General features: G+C 41.2%; 1 protein-coding gene across 3 annotated transcripts in view; it reads left to right on the top strand.

The window, feature by feature from the left end:
* The first annotated feature begins 217 nt into the window (after positions 1 to 217).
* LOC112262812 (inositol 1,4,5-trisphosphate receptor type 1) overlaps positions 218 to 17761 on the top strand; it is a 160083-nt gene continuing 142539 nt past the window's right edge. For all 3 annotated transcript variants that reach the window (XM_042297436.1, XM_042297427.1, XM_042297424.1), the window contains exons 1-2: positions 218 to 430; positions 10268 to 10382. In XM_042297436.1, the coding sequence (XP_042153370.1) occupies positions 10291 to 10382 (92 nt within the window). In that variant the 5' untranslated portion in view covers positions 218 to 430; positions 10268 to 10290. The remainder of the gene's footprint in view (positions 431 to 10267; positions 10383 to 17761) is intronic.

The raw sequence follows: 17761 nt of genomic DNA, 5'->3' as shown, positions 1-17761 counted from the left end.
ACAATGTGTGTCATAATGTTTGTGTATAGTTCTTGATTTAAATTTAAATTGCACTTCCTCCAGCAGTGTCTAAAGTTTGGAGAAGTTTCTTTAAATAACGCGCAATACTCACCATACGTTGGGACTTGTAGTCATACATTTGCTTTCTGTTTTGTTAAGTGTCCGAAGGAATAATTCATGAAACATCATTTCCCAGAAACCAGTACTGGTATATAATTTTATGAGGGGCTACAGACCTTCACGCAGAGACGAGCGCTCATGTAGCGAACGAACGGAAGGCAAGGTGATTGGATTGAGCTGTCAAAGAAATCGGACTCTACTCGCCGACTGAATCTCCGTGCTATGGATTAGTTGAAAGCGGTATATCACTGCCATGCTCTCCCGTTGACCCAGCCTCGCGCGTCGCTCTCAACCTCTTACCACAGCGAAGGTAAAGTTGACCACAACTCTGTACAGTTTGCGGGAGCATCCCCGCCTCTTAAATATGTATTGCTTGTGGCGAGGGAAGAAGCGCAACAATGTATCTGCACCGACGCTGATTAAACTACCCCCCTCGAGCTGAGTAACACGGTTTTGCCAATCTGATATGAAATATAATATAATTGAACAATTGAAGCAACGCAAGTGTTCAAACTGTAGTCTACTCGACTCAGATGTGTTGAAGCTCAGTAAAGTACGAGTGATTTCATACACTATCCCTTTTTGAAAGAAGACTGAGAAATATGGATTTGTGCTGCCAGTTTGCCCAGTGGCTTGGACATCATGTTGATAAACATGACAGTAACGTTATCTATGTTGTGCACTGTTGTTGTCTACTAAATGTTAGGCAAAGTGGTTTTGAGGTAATATGATGGGCTGAATTGTTCACCATGTTTTTGTTTTTCTTCGAGTATGTTGCTAAAATGACTGCTCTGAAACTAGGCCTTGAGGTCAGACTCATTATACTCACTCCAGGGGGATGTTGCAGTGTAGGCAAATAATATGTATGTGTGTAGGCTACTAGACTCGCACAGTAGGAACTCTGTAGACATTTCTGTCTACAATGTGAGTCGGGACTCAGAGTTTTTCTCTACCAGCCACATGAACAGGAAAAACTCTAGGCCCCATTGACAGCCTATAGTTAGTCTGGAGTTTTTCTGGACAGGTCAAATCTAATTTTATTTGACACATACATGTGTTTAGCAGATGTTATTGCGTGTGTAGTGAAATGCTTGTGTTTTTAGCAAAATGCTTGTGTTTCTAGCAAAATGCTTGTGTTTATAGCTCCAACAGTGCAGTAATATCTAACAATACACACAATTGAAAGTAAAATATTGGAATTAAGAATGTATAAATATTTGGATGAGCAATGTCAGTGGCAGACTAAGATGCAGTAGAATAGGATAGAGTACAGTATATACATATTAGAGGTCTACCGATTTATGATTTTTCAACACCGATACCGATTATTGGAGGACCAAAAAAGCCATGCCGATTAATTTTATTTGTAATAATGACAATTACAACAATACTGAATGAACACTTATTTTAACTTAATATAATACATCAATAAAATCTATTTAGCCTCAAATAAATAATGAAACATGTTCAATTTGGTTTAAATAATGCAAAAACAAAGTGTTGGAGAAGAAAGTTAAAGTGCAATATGTGCTATGTAAGAAAGCTAACGTTTCAGTTCCTTGCTCAGAACATGAGAACATATGAAAGCTGATGGTTCCTTTTAACATGAGTCTTCAATATTCCCAGGTAAGAAGTTTTAGGTTGTAGTTATTATAGGACTATTTCCCTCTATACCATTTGAATTTCATTAACCTTTGACTTAGATGTTCTTATAGGCACTTTAGTATTGCCAGTGTAACAGTATAGCTTCTGTCCCTCTCCTCGCTCCTCCCTGGGCTTGAACCAGCAACACAACGACAACAGCCACCATCGAAGCAGCTTACCCATGCAGAGCAAGGGGAACAACTACTAGAAGGCTCAGAGCGAGTGACGTTTGAAACGCTATTAGTGCACGCTAACAAGCTAGCCATTTCACTTTGGTTACACCAGCATCTCGAGAGTTGATAGGCTTGAAGTCATAAACAGCGCAATGCTTGAGGCACAACGAAGAGCTGCTGGGAAACGCAAAGAAAGTGCTGTTTGAATGAATGTTTACGCGCCTGCTTCTGCCTACCACCGCTCAGTCAGATACTTAGATACTTAGATACTTAGATACTTAGATACTTAGATACTTAGATACTTGTATGCTCAGTCAGATTATATGCAACGCAGGACACGCTAGATAATATCTAGTAATATCATCAACCATGTGTAGTTAACTAGTGATTATGATTGATTGTTTTTTACAAGATAAGTTTAATGCTAGGTAGCAACTTACCTTGGCTTACTGCATTCGCGTAACAGGCAGTCTCCTTGTGGAGTGCAACGAGAGAGGCAAGTCGTTATTGCGTTGGGCTAGTTAACTGTAAGGTTGCAAGATTGGATCCCCCGAGCTGACAAGTTGAAAATCTGTCATCTGCCCCTGAACAAGGCAGTTAACCCACCATTCCTAGGCCGTCATTGAAAATAAGAATGTGTTCTGAACTGACTTGCCTAGTTAAATAAAGGTATAATTATTTATTTTTTTAATCAGCAAATCGGCACCCAAAAATACAGATTTCCGATTGTTATGAAAACTTGAAATAGGCCCTAATCGACCATTCCGATTAATCGGTCGACCTATAATGCATATGAGATGAGTAATGCAAGTTATTAAAGTGATTAGTGTTCCAATTATTAAAGTTATCAGTGATTTCAAGTCCATGAATATAGGCAGCAGCCTCTAATGTGATGGCTATTTAACAGTCTGATGGCCTTGAGATTGATGTTTTTCAGTCTCTCTGTCCCAGCTTTGATGCACCTGTACTGACTTCGCCTTCTGGATCGTAGCGGGGTGAACAGGTAGTGGCTTGGATGGTTGTTGTCCTTGATGATCTTTTTGGCCTTCCTGTGACATCATGTCCTGGAGGGCAGGTAGTTTGCACCCGGTGATGCGTTGGGCAGAACGCACCACCCTGCAAATCCTCCTGCTACCTCTTTCTGGGATTTCTCCTCAGCTAACAACAAATGTTCCCACAGATTTAGAGAACATTCCCTTAAGTCCCATTAGCTAATTAATCAATGTTGTCATATGAATGTTCTTGTGATGTGCAAGGAATGTTTCCAACAGACCATTCCCTAAGTGTCAAATATAAGTTACCCAGAACATGGTTACCATTTTCTCAGAATTTTAAGATAATAATATTGTAGACGTGTTTCATTAATGTGTCCAGTTTTCTGTGGTCAGTAGCCTCAGTTTCCAGGCTTTCTCACTGTTTGTGATGTTCGAGACATGGGGGCATGGTAAGGACGGACTCTTAAGGGTATTAACACAGCATAGGACACAGCTTTACTCACTGGGCACTGTAACACCTGTATAACAATAACCATGCACTACTAGAGTCTAGACCATGTGTCATCCCAAGATGTCATACATTGTATTCTAACCACTGACCAGATTTGGTGTAACTTCCTTTACAATTCAGTCTAAGTCCAATAGAAAGTAATGGGCTGTTTTCACTTACTTCCCTGAATTGAAAGGGGATTGAATCCAGCCCTGATTGTAATCCAGCTTGGGTCAGTGTTACAATAACACACAGTGACACCTTCGAACTTGTTGAACTGACGGGTCTGTCACTCCCTCCACCATATAACCATATAGGACAGGTCTAATAACCACAGGTGCATGGCCTTCCTGTTTCTCTCTGCCTCTCCTAATCATTAACTGTTTACCCCTCACCCACACACACCAGGCTGGAGCATCAGATAGTGCCTGGCCCCATGCAAATCCTCCTGCTACTTCTCTCTCTGGGATTTCTCCTCGGCTAACAACAAACTTTCCCAAAACTTTAGAGAATGTTGCCTTAAGGGTCTCATTAGGCAATTAACTAATGTTGTCATAGGAATGTTCCTGTGATGTGCAATGAATGTTTCCAAGAGACTATTTCCTGAGTGTCAAATAGAATATACCCAGAACATGGTTACAATGTTCTCAGAATATAAGATATTCATGTTCTAGACACACTTCATGGTAATGTTGAAGAACGTGCATGTGTCCAATTGTCTCTGGATTAGAAGAATATTCCATCAACGTCAAGCTAAACATACACATAACATGGTTGCCATGTTCTCAGAATAAGATATTTATGTTCTAGACACTTTTCATGGGAAGGTTGCTGTGTATCAGTTGTCAGGATGTCGCCTGATGGTCACAAAGAACCCCCCCCCAAATAAAAAGTTTTATTACACATCAGGCTTTGTTACGGTTGCTGAGCCAATCAAGGTCCCGATTGGTGGACCACTTATCCATTCACATCTTTTTGTCTTTTGGCAAGGTTAGGGACACAGTGCTTTTAACGTACATATTTGACATTGTGATTTTATTTATTTTTACCCCCTTTTTCAATCTTGTCTCATCACTGCAACTCCCCAACAGGCAAAGGTTGAGTCATGCCTCCTCCGAAACATGACCCACCAAACTTAACACACACCCGCCAGCCACACCAATGTGTCAGAGGCAACAACATTCAACTGACAACTGGAGTCAGCTTACAGGTGCCCAGTCCGCCACAAGGAGTCACTAGATCACAATGAGCCAAGTTAAGCTCCCCCAGGCAGACCCTCCCCTAACCTGGACAATTGTGCACCGCCCCATAGGATTCCAGCTGGTTAGGATACAGCCCAAGTCTGTAGGGACGCCTCTAGCACTGTGATGCAGTACCTTAGACCGCTGCGCCATTCGGGGGGCCCACATTGTGCATTTTCATAGTAATTATTATTCAACATGACCTCACCTGGGATTTGAACTCACAACCTCTTGATTTACTGTACTCCAATCATCCTGCTATGCCACCATGTCAGGTATCGGTTAATCTGATTATTATCATTATTTATTTGATATACTTATTTCAGCGATTTAAGAGCTTTCAGTATAGTTGTATAATTTAACCTGTTTTTAATGATATTCTTGACTCACTATGATCAATTAAAATATTAATTTTTCTTCGGTATACTTTTAACAGAGCTGAGATTTACTTTAAAGTGCATTCACCCTATCGCTTACTCCTATCAAGTGGTTTCATCTACATGAGGGGTTAGGATATCTTTTGGCCATGGCTGAGATATATTGGCCTAATAAGCACATGCCATAGAGAGATCCCTTATTGGGCATTTGTCATCATTGGTGCTGGTGGCCTGGGTTCGAGACCCGCTAGGGTAATCACCCTACTCTCACATTCTTAGCAATATACTATGTCAGTTAATGTCATTATTTGGCAACAGTTACAACACACCTGTCTGATACAGTTGAAGTTGGAAGTTTACATACACTTAGGTTGGAGTCATTAAAACTAATTTTTCAACCCCTCCACACATTTCTTGTTAACAAACTATAGTTTTGGAAAGTCTGTTAGGACGTCTACTAGTAATTTTTCCAACAATTGTTTACAGACATATTATTTCACTTATAATTCACTGTATCACAATTCCAGTGGGTCAGAAGTTTCCATACACTAAGTTGTACCTGTGGATGTATTTCAATACCTACCTTCAAACTCAGTGCCTCTTTGCTTGACATCATGGGAAAATCAAAATAAATTATTGTAGACCTCCACAAGTCTGGTTCATCCTTGGGAGCAATTTCGAAAAGGCCTGAAGGTACCACGTTCATCTGTACAAACAATAGAACTTGACAGAACTTGAAAGGCTGCTCAGCAAGGAAGAAGCCACTGCTTCAAAATTGCCATTAAAAAAAGCCAGACTACGGTTTGCAACTGCACATGGGGACAAAGATCGTACTTTTTAGAGAAATGTCCTCTGGTCTGATGAAACAAAAATATAACTGTTTGGCCACAATGACCATTGTTACGTTTTGAGGTAAAAGGGGGAGCCTTGCAAGCTGAAAACCATTGCAACCGTGAAGCACAGTGGTGGCAGCATCATGTTGTGGGGGTGCTTTGCTGCCGGAGGGACTGGTGCACTACACAAAATAGATGGCATCATGAGGCAGGACAATTATGTGGATCTATTGAAGCAACATCTCAAGAGTCAAGACATCAGTCAATAAGTTTGGTCGCAAATGTGTCTTCCAAATGGACAATGACCCCAAGCATACTTCCAAAGTTGTGGCAAAATGGCTTAAGGACAACAAAGTCAAGGTATTGGAGTGGCCATCACAATGCCCTGACCTCAATCATATAGAAAATTGGTGGGCAGAACTGAAAAGGTGTGTGCGAGCAAGAATTTGAGAGTAGGCTGATTTCCCCTAGCAAGTCTCAAACCCAGGCCACCAGCACCAATGACCAACAACCTAACCACTTTCCCAATAAAGGATAGGCTGTGCTTATTGGACCAGTATAGTTAGCCCCTGTCCTGTCCAGAAGAAGCACTAACCCCTCCTCCTTAGGCACTTGTGTAGATCTGAAACAACTTGATAGGTGTAAGGTTGTAAGCAATAAGGTACTTCAAAGTGCATTCACATCTCAGCTATGTTAAAAGTACACTTAAAAAATTGATAATAGTGATTCAGGAGTATCAGTAAAACAGGTTAACATGCTCCACCAACATGAGACAACTATACTGAAAGCCCTTTTAATTGCTGAAATAAGTAAATCAATCAAAGATGAGAATAGTCAGATTAACTGAGACATGACACTGACATGGTGGCGTAGCAGGAAGATCGGCGTACCGTGAACCAGGAGGTTGTCAGTTTTTAAATCCCAGGTGAGGACTGTTGAATAATAATTACTGTGTAAATGATCATGCACGATGTATTCATGTAGGTCAAATATGTAAATCAAAACACTATGTTCAAAGCTCTGTGTGAGTATCTCTATCCTTGACAACAGACAAAGCTATGAATGGATCAGTTGTTCACCAATCAGGTCCTTGATTGGCTGGACAATAGTAACAAAGTGTGATGTTTAGTGAAACATATGGGAAGAAGCTTTGATATATATATATATATATATATATATATATATATATATATATTACACACACACTCACAGCAAATTATCTGGTAATTTACCTAGTGTTGATTTGTCAGTGTAACATTTCAGTTGATTCAGCAGTTAAATTGAACTCTAAGACATTATCACTCAGTGGTGTAAAAGAACCCCAGTGTTGTTGTTAATAACCCGTGTTGAGTGTAAAACATTCCCATCAAAACCACAGCCATCATTATGAGATTTGCCAGCACGCTGTACTGCAAGACAGACATTTTTATTGTTTTTAATATCTGTGTTTTTGCATTTACATTGATTGATTCATCTTATGTTACACAAAGATAAATAACAACATTTAAAAAAAAAATCAAATCTGGTCTAATCAGTTAGTTAGATTTATTGCACCCATTACTGAAATGTTTCCAACTGTTTGGTGTCCTAACTCTGTCTGGTTTCCAATAGGAATTATACATCACTTTGCGAGCCTGCATAATGTGTAAATCAGGAGGTTCCTAACACCGCTGTGTTAGGGTAAACCTTGGTCATCAAAGTAAGGCCTTATGATATATTTAATGTATTGTCCTAAAGAGTTTTAATAATACATTTAGTCTCCAGTAAGAACTCACTTGGTGAAGTCCACAGGACTGAAACTACTACTTCTTCGGGTTTTATGGCTGACTACAACCCAAAAATGTGTAATGCAGCCACCAACTGGACAGGGTTGAGAAAAAAAAGTACAAAGAAAAATCCATACTTGATGAGGAAAACTAACCCAAATGAAAATAGTACATTGACAAAAACAAAACTCCCACTTATTCCTTACTTCAAATCTCCATATTTTTCTTCTCAGGCTCTAGGGCCTGAGAGTGGCACAGCTTGTGACAATACTCTGTGCATGTCCTCTGCCGAGAAGTTTTTCAGTCCCAGGAACCGCTCCACCGCATCCACAATAATATCTATTTTTCTGTACTTCGTTTCCACCTTGGCAGTGCCATTAATCTCCATAGCTATAAAGGCCACAAAGTCCACCTTCTTAACCTCCTATAATATCAGTGTCCTACTGGTTAAAGTCAACATGTGCAGCCTACAGTGAAGGCCTATCCACCACCATGGACTCTTTGGGAGCACCATTCGAACCCTCAACCCTTTTAACAGCTGATGCATAAGAAATGCTCTGGACAGCCCTTGCTTTGGCAGAACTGAAAATGAACAAGTTCAACAAGCATGTCTCTGTCACGAACAAGTACATGTCATGGGTGGTAACTCTGCAATTCACTCAAAGGCGCACTTTGAAATTATATTGGGGGCGTGGCTTTCATGTTATGGCCACCCGTGAGTGAAAGTGTTGTACCAGTTTAAGTGGCCTATTATTATGTTAACTGAAGTTTGAGTGTGTCTAATGTCAGTCCTGAAGTCTTTGTAAATGATTACATAAAAGCATTTGGCAGTAAAGACTTGTACCTATTGTTACAATATCCTTAATTCAACATTAGCGATATTGTGAAGTGATATGGACCTCTTTACATAATTGTAAAAAGATACTATTTCAGGTGTTATTGCTTAACACCATTGGTGTAAACTATATACACTTCCTAGTGTTCAAAATTCTATATAAGGTGTTTTTGCATAACAGTGTTAATTCCCAAACACTGGCAAAGTATAACAGCGTCAGCACTAAGCACAGTGTTAATTTAACACTGAAAAGTGTGGACCCGTATAGACACTGACCAAGTGTTACAATTAACACATGAACCAGGTTTCCATCCAATCTTTTTATGCGGGTAAAGTACATGTCGGATAAAAAATGTCATGACCGGCCTGATGGAAACAGAACACTTTTCGCTAAACTTTCCAAATGTCGACAAAACAATTCTAGGCAAGGTGGGATATTTTTGTCGGTAAAATTAATTATGTGAGAAATGTTGGCAGAAATACTTATATGCAAATATTGATATAGTAACCATCATATCGAAATAATAAACTTGGAGTCACGCGATGACATGTGGTCCTTCAACTACGACTGGTCGGGAAATCATGCTCTTTATTAGGCTACAGAGGAAATAAGTTCTGATGAACTTCACAGGGTGGTGAAAGTGCAAGGTTAGGAGTTTGTTGCTCCTTTCCAATACATATTGAAGGATTTATTCTGGTGACATGATAATCTGTGCTTGGCTGCTGTTTGACAAGTAAAAATATTCTTAATCGTTTGTCCATAATAATAATCTCATCATGTAGGCTATATGTGAGCTCTAGGCTGGAGTGCACGTGCCAATATCAGAATGTGCACACTTGCTATATAACACTTTTTTTGCGAGACAACCATCAGTAGTGTGAAAATGCAATAGAAACCCATTTAACTTGTATCTTTTTATACGGTACATGGGAATTTAATCGCAAAAGTTATTCTTATGTGCACTACGTCATTACGCACAGCCTTTATCTGCAACAAGTCAGTTTGATGGGAAAATGTGCATATTATTTTTATGCGGATTTTAGAATATTTACATAAATCTGTTGTCAATTGGATGAAAACCTAGCTTGTGTTGATTTAACACTGGAGAATTTGCTGTGCAGAAATGTTCTTGAAATGTGTCTAGACTATTTTTAATATCTTATGTTCTGAGAACATGGTAACCATGTCACCAATATTCTCCTAACCCACAGAAATTTTTACACGAATGTTCTTGCATTGTTCTCATGAAACAAGTCATGAACAATATCTTATATTCTGAGAACATGGCAACCATGTTCTGTGTATGTTTGACGGGATGTTGATGGACTTCTCTCCTAACCCACAGAACTGGACACGTGAAAGTTATTCAAAGTACCATGAAATGTGTCTAGAACATTCAAATTGTACATTCTGAGAACATGGTAACCACTTTCTGGGTCTGTTGTGTTTGACATTAAGGGAATGTTTTCCTTACTCTAATGCCAAAACATGCTAAAAAGGTTCCCAGAAGGTTTTTACTAACATATATAGAATGTTCCGCTAACTAATGGAAAACTGGACACTCAAACATTAGAGGAACATTACGGGTTAACATTACAAAAAACATTCTCTGCCTAAAATTGTTAGCTAGGAAAATTAAGACTCACAAATATCACACTTTGAGTCCTGGGTTATTCCTGACCGTGTGACCTGCCCAGTTCAGAAATGTTTTTTTTTCTCTCCATTTAAAAAAAAATGTGTGTTGTGATTTCTATTTGTAGCAGTACTTCTCCTTGCCTCTCCTCTCCTCCAGGTGTGGCCCTGTGTGTGTGAGACATGTCGGATAAGATGTCCAGTTTCCTACACATCGGGGACATCTGCTCCCTGTATGCAGAGGGCTCCACCAACGGCTTTATCAGCACTCTGGGGTGAGTTCATTTCACCTATCCCTTTTATCCTTTAGCTATTATCACTGATTGGCAAACATGGATACCATCTATTGTAGTCATTTTAGATGGTGACTATTTCTTTCCCATTCATTTGGGATGGAGGAATCACTGAAATGTGGCTACAGGAACATTAGATCATTTACTTACAATCATATCTAAGTCAACACAATTTTTCACTTTGAGCACCTGTCCCTCTAAAGGTCTGTGCACGGCCCTGAGTGATCAAATAACATTGTATTGTCACATGAGCCGAATACAACAGGTGTAGGTAGCCCTTTCAGTGAAATGCTTACTTATAAGCCCCAACAATGCAGATTTAAAAAAATACGGATAAGAATAAGAGATTAAAGTAAAGTAATTAAAGAGCAGCAGCAGTAAAATAACAATGGCGAGACTATATACAGGGCGGTACCGATACAGAGTCAATGTGCAGGGGCACCGGTTAGTTGAGCTAGTATGTACATGTAGGTAGAGTTACTTTAATAACTATGCATAGATGACAACTTAGAGAAGCAGTGGTGTAAATGTCTAGACATTCAGGAGTCTTATGGCTTGGGGGTAGAAGCTGTTTAGAAGCCTCTTGGACCTAGACTTGGCGCTCCGGTCCTGCTTGCCGTGCGATAGCAGTGAGAACAGTCTATGACTCGGGTGGTTGGAGTCTTTGACAATTTTTATGGCCTTCCTCTGACACCGCCTGGTATAGAGGTCCTGGATGGCAGGAAGCTTGGCCCCAATGATGTACTGGGCTGTTCGCACTATCCTATGTAGTGCCTTGCGGTCGTAGACTGACCAGTTGCCATACCAGGCCATGATGCAACCAGTCAGGATGCTCTCGATGGTGCAGCTGTAGAACCTTTTGAGGATCTGAGGACCCATGCCTAATCTTTTTAGTCACCTGAGGGGGAATAGGTTTTGTTGTGCCCTCTTCACGACTGTCTTGGTGTGCTTGGACCATGTTAGTTTGTTGGTGATATGGACGCCAAGGAACTTGACGCTCTCAATCTGCCCCACTACAGCCCCGTTGATGAGAATGGGGACATGCTGAGTCCTCTTTTTTTCTGTAGTCCACAATCATCTCCTTTGTCTTGTTGAGGAAGAGGTTGCTGTCCTGGCACCACACTGACAGGTCTCTGACCTTCTCCCTATAGGCTGTCTCGTCGTTGTCGGTGATCAGGCCTATCACTGTTGTGTCATCTGCAAATTTTATGATGGTGTTGGAGTTGTGCCTGGCCGTGCAGTCATGTGTGAACAGGGAGTACAGGAGGGGACTGAGCACGCACCCCTGAGGGGCCCCTATGTTGAGGATCAGCGTGGCGGATGTGTTGTTACCTGCACTTACCACCTGGGGGTGGCCCATCAGGAAGTCCAGGATCCAGTTGCAGAGAGAGGTGTTAAGTCCCAAGGTCCTTAGCTTATTGATGCGCTTTGAGGGCACTATGGTGTTGAACGCTGAACTGTAGTCAATGAATAGCATTCTCACATAGGTGTTCCTTTAGTCCAGGTGGGAAAGGGCAGTGTGGCGTGCAATAGAGATTGCATCATCTGTGGATCTGTTGGGGCGGTATGCAAATTGGAGTGGGTTTCTGGGATGATGGTGTTGATGTGAGCCATGACATGCCTTTCAAAGCCCTTCATGGCTACAGATGTGAGTGCTACGGGTCGGTAGTCATTTAGGCAGGTTCCTTAGTGTTCTTGGGCACGGGCTATGGTGGTCTGCTTAAAACATGTTGGTATTACAGACTTAGAAAGGTCTAAAATGTCAGTGAAGACACTTGCCAGTTGGTCAGCGCATGCTGGTAAAACATCTGGCCCTGCGGCCTTGTGAATGTTTACCTGTTTAAATGTCTTACTCACATCGGCTGTGGAGAGCTTGAACACACAGTCATCCGGAACAGCTGGTGCTGTCATGCATGTTTCAGTGTTATTTCCCTCGAAGCGAGCACAGTTGTTTAGCTCGTGTCACTGGACAGCTCTTCCCTTTGTAGTCTGTAATGGTTTGCAAGCCCTGCCACATCCGATGAGCGTCAGAGCCGGTGTAGTACGATTCGATGTTAGTCCTGTATTGATGCTTTGCCTGTTTGACGGTTCATTAGAGGGCATAGCGGGATTTCTTATAAGCTTCCGGGTTAAAGTCCCGCTCCTTGAAAGCGGCAGCTCTAGCCTTTAGCTCAGTGCGGATGCTGCCTGTAATCCATGGCTTCTTGTTGGGGTATGTACGTACGGTCGCTGTGGGGACGATGTCGTCGATGCACTTATTGATGAAGCCAATGACTGATGTGGTGTACTCCTCAATGCCATCAGAGGAATCACGGAACATATTCCAGTCTGTGCTAGCAAAACAGTCCTGTAGTTTAGCATCTGCTTTGTCTGACCACTTTTCTTCCTGACCACGGATGCCGTTCAAAAGCAGTCAGCTGGATCTATTCAGCAGATCCCATGGGACTTAAACTTATCTGGGCATTAGGCCAGTTTTGAGGTCTGAAAATGTCTGACAGACTTTCATTTGGGAGGGAACTATCCCTTTAAGGGTGAATTCATAGCTTCATCTACACTTGAAAAGGTCATAAAGGTAATGCCATCAAAGCTCTGCAGTGCATATATAAATTACTTTTGTCTGTGGTGGATGTGGTGTGTGTGAGTCCCCATATTAAGATGAGTGTGTTTGTTAGAGGAATGCTGTGGAGATTAATCACAGAAGAGATGGTGTGGCCTGTGTGTCAGTTAACCTCTTGGGGAAGTTTATTGTGGCTGGGAGGTCCAGGCACGAAGGGCTGTGTGTGTCAGGTGGAGGGGTCTCTACTTTGCTACACAGGGGCCCCTCTGCCTTCGGCCGTCTGTGGGCCACTGATAGAGCGTGGTTTGGAAGAGTTGATAAATGACGTTCCCACTTTTCCCAAAGAACAGGGCTGGGAGAACTAAGCCCTTTGAAGTGGAAGTGGATGTCTGGTCCTGGATGGCTCCATGACCATGATAGTATGTATAATTTACTGGGAGACTGGGAGGAATTGGAAGTAAGTGGGAAGCAATGAACACAATGGTAAGATGTTTGTGTGTACGGGCACCAGCATGCTTGTGCAAGTGGACGAGAGAGAGAAAAAGTACTTTGGACCATAATACCAGTGATTATCGACCACGAGAATGAATGGTTCTAGTCAAGGAGCAATTGAAGCCTGGAAAAATATGCTTGACTCTGTAAATAATCATCTCAGCTAAAGCCCAACACGGGCCGTATACATTGTTATTTGTACAACACATACAAACAATTGGATTGGATGGAGACCTCTTGGCTGGTTGGGGGAATGGGATGGGATGGGAGGTTGGAGGTGGAGACACTACTTTTTTTCCCTCTTGTATATATTAAATGTATTATCACTTAAAATGTATGATTATGATCAACACACACACACAACTTCTCCATAAGATCAATCCCACCTGACTTCTAGAGGCTCAGTATTCCTGGACCACCCCCCTCACTGCCTCCACTGAGGTGTTTTACTATCCTTGTGGGGACCAAACAAAATTCTTAAAATGAACCTTAAACCTAACCCTAATGTGAATTGTAACCCTAACCTTAAACCTAAGCCTAAAATATAATTTTCCCTTGTGCAGTGTGGCACAGCTCCTTCACATACAGTTGATCAGGCTATTGATTTTGGCCTGTGGAATATTGTCCCACTCCTCTTCAATGGCTGCGCGAAGTTGCTGGATATTGGAGGGAACTGGAACATACTGTCGAACATGTAGATCTAGATCATCCCAAACAACCTCAATGGGTGACATGTCTGGTGAGTATGCAGACCATGGTAGAACTAGGACATTTTTAGCTTCTAGAAATTGTTACAGATCGTTGAGACATGGCCATGCATTATCAAGCCGAAACATGAGGTGATGGCCGCGGATGAATGGTACGACAATGGGCCTCCAGGATCTCTTCACAGTATCTCTGTGCTTTCAAATTGCCATTTATAAATGAAATTGTGTTCATTGTCCGTAGCTTATGCCTGCCCATACCATAACCCCACCGCCACCATAGGGTACTCTGTTCAGAACGTTGACATCAGCTAATCGTTCGTCCACATGATGCCATACACATGGTCTGCTATTGTGAGGCCAGTTGGACGTACTGCCAAATTCTCTATACGACATTGGAGGCAGCTTATGATGGAGAAATTAATATTATATTCTCTGCAAAAGCTCTGGTGGACATTGCTGCAGTCAGCATGCCAATTGCATGCACCCTCAGCTTCAGACATCTGTGGCATTGTGTTGTGACAAAACTGCACATTTTAGTGGCCTTTTATTGTCCCCGGCACAAGGTGCACCTGTGTAATGACAATGATGATTAATCAGCTTCTTGATATGCCACACCTGTCAGGTTGATGGATTATCTTGGCAAATGAGAAATGCTTTTTGTGGTATTGAATTTCAGTTCATTAAACATGGGACCAACACTTTACATGTTGCTTTTATATTTTTGTTGAATGTACTTTTTACTCCATACATTTTTCCTGTCACGCAAAAGTACTCACTGCATTTTGAATGCTTAACAGGACAGGAAAATGGTCCTCATCAAGAGAACTTCCCTGGTCATCCCTACTGCCGCTGATCTGACGGACTCACTAAACACATGCTTAATTTGTAAATTATATCTGAGTGCTGGCGTGTGCCCCTGACTATCCGTAATTTAAAAAACAAGATAATTGTGCCATCTGGTTTGCCTAATATAAGGAATTTTAAATTATTTTCACTTTTTATACTTAAGTATATTTTTGCAATTACATTTCCTTTTGATACTTTAGTATATTTAAAAAAAATACTTGTAGACTTTTACTCAAGTAGTATTTTACTGGGTGACTTACTTTCACTTGCCCTCTCCAAGAACCATCTGGTGCACTCACGCACACACACACTGCAGTAATCACACTCAAAAACCAAGATGCATACATACAACACACCATTAGAAGTGTGGACCCAACAGATGGCCTTCTCCAACTCTCACGAACCAGAGTAGAAAGCCTGAGGGGACAAATCAAAGGTTAGATTTTGAACAATGCAGTATGATTCCAGGGCTTTAGTCTGAGAATCCTCTTGTCTTTTAGGATGCCTGTTCTCTTGTCCTGACGAGTAGCTGTTAAAGTAGGATTAATGTACAGTAACTGGAATTGGACAGTAACGAGGGTCAGACAATCACATTTTTATCAGTTCTCCACAAGATAAACATGTCAGTGTCTGTATGTGATAAATCTTGCTCAACATTGATCTAACAAACCCAGGCTGCACATTAAGCAAACGTCATTCAGATGCTCAGTATAGCTATGCTGTATAATGCTCTGCGGAGGTTGACACGGTAGACAGGAGCCTCAGTGTGTTGTCATGTTCAGAGAGGTGTATCCCTGGTGCAGACAGACATGTCCATGTGTAGTACAACTGATCATGTGTGTGGACACTCCACGAGTCCACAGGAACACGACTAGGATGGATGTGGGATCTGGCTGGAGTCCAGGCAATCTTTATTCCGAGCCAGTAAAAAGCTAAATTTGTCACCGACAGGAATGCTAGCTTGTCCACCCACTGGCAGCAGCCAACTAATCCTAACTCTCATTTCTTCATCATTGTGTAGACTGTGGAAGAGCACCGGCGAATCAAGAAACATCACAGTGAAATCACAAGTATGTGATTGGTTTAACAATAGTGACTAAGGGAGTCAGGATAAACAGTGCTCTGTAGTTGAACATTTTGAAAACACAGTGTACTTTTTATGGGTCCAATGGTGCTTTATTGCAGGATCTCGTGCTGACAATGTGCTTAGATCAAATCAAAATGTATTTGCCACATGCGCCGAATACAAGTGTAGACCTTACCATGAAATGCTTACTTGCCAGCCCTTAACCTGGAATTTCTTGTTGTGTGAAAATACAAGCTCTCGATGTGCAAAGTTGCAGGTTTCCTACAAATACTGTATATGAATAACCCATGTGGAAAAATGTATACACCGGCTCGATTCAATCTTATGTAGCAAAATTTGAAATGGTATTTTGTACATTGGATAAAAGTAAAAACTCACCGCTAGAAAATGGTATATCATACACTTCAGTTTAGGAACAATGGGTAAGTAATTCTGCTTTGAAGTTGATAAACTTGTAACCCCACTTGAGAAAATGGCCCTTGAATGATTCGGTACATCTACTCGAGAGCTAGCTCTTCTTTGTCTACACCCATTCAGCATCGTTCACACCCTCTTAAGCCTTAGCCCCACCCACCCTTTAAGCATTCACATGTGAGGCCATGTGCTAAACAGAGTGAATAAGGGCCTCCAGAGTGGTGCAGGCATCCCTACAGATCTGGGTTTGATCCTGGGCTGTATTAGTAACAATGTATTACCCATGTTCAAGAATGACCTTCTTGCTCATTTTACATTATTTGAAAACAAAATCATCTCCAAAATATTGCTATTTTTTTAAACAATGCAATTTTCAAAATGTATATTATTAATTTAGAGTAATATAAGTCTCTTGGATATTCTCACAGATATATTTTTAACCCTGTTATTAGCAGAACAATATATATATACTGTTGAAGTCGGAAGTTTACATATACAGTGCCTTGCGAAAGTATTCGGCCCCCTTGAACTTTGCGACCTTTTGCCACATTACTGGCTTCAAACATAAAGATATAAAACTGTATTTTTTTGTGAAGAATCAACAACAAGTGGGACACAATCATGAAGTGGAACGACATTTATTGGATATTTTAAACATTTTTAACAAATCAAAAACTGAAAAATTGGGCGTGCAAAATTATTCAGCCCCTTTACTTTCAGTGCAGCAAACTCTCTCCAGAAGTTCAGTGAGGATCTCTGAATGATCCAATGTTGACCTAAATGACTAATGATGATAAATACAATCCACCTGTGTGTAATCAAGTCTCCGTATAAATGCACCTGCACTGTGATAGTCTCAGAGGTCCGTTAAAAGCGCAGAGAGCATCATGAAGAACAAAGAACACACCAGGCAGGTCCGAGATACTGTTGTGAAGAAGTTTAAAGCCGGATTTGGATACAAAAAGATTTCCCAAGCTTTAAACATCCCAAGGAGCACTGTGCAAGCGATAATATTGAAATGGAAGGAGTATCAGACCACTGCAAATCTACCAAGACCTGGCCGTCCCTCTAAACTTTCAGCTCATACAAGGAGAAGACTGATCAGTGATGCAGCCAAGAGGCCCATGATCACTCTGGATGAACTGCAGAGATCTACAGCTGAGGTGGGAGACTCTGTCCATAGGACAACAATCAGTCGTATATTGCACAAATCTGGCCTTTATGGAAGAGTGGCAAGAAGAAAGCCATTTCTTAAAGA

This window comes from Oncorhynchus tshawytscha, linkage group LG02 (genome assembly GCF_018296145.1).
Source record: "Oncorhynchus tshawytscha isolate Ot180627B linkage group LG02, Otsh_v2.0, whole genome shotgun sequence".
Lineage (NCBI taxonomy): Eukaryota > Metazoa > Chordata > Actinopteri > Salmoniformes > Salmonidae > Oncorhynchus > Oncorhynchus tshawytscha.
This window is presented reverse-complemented; position numbering and strand designations above follow the sequence as displayed.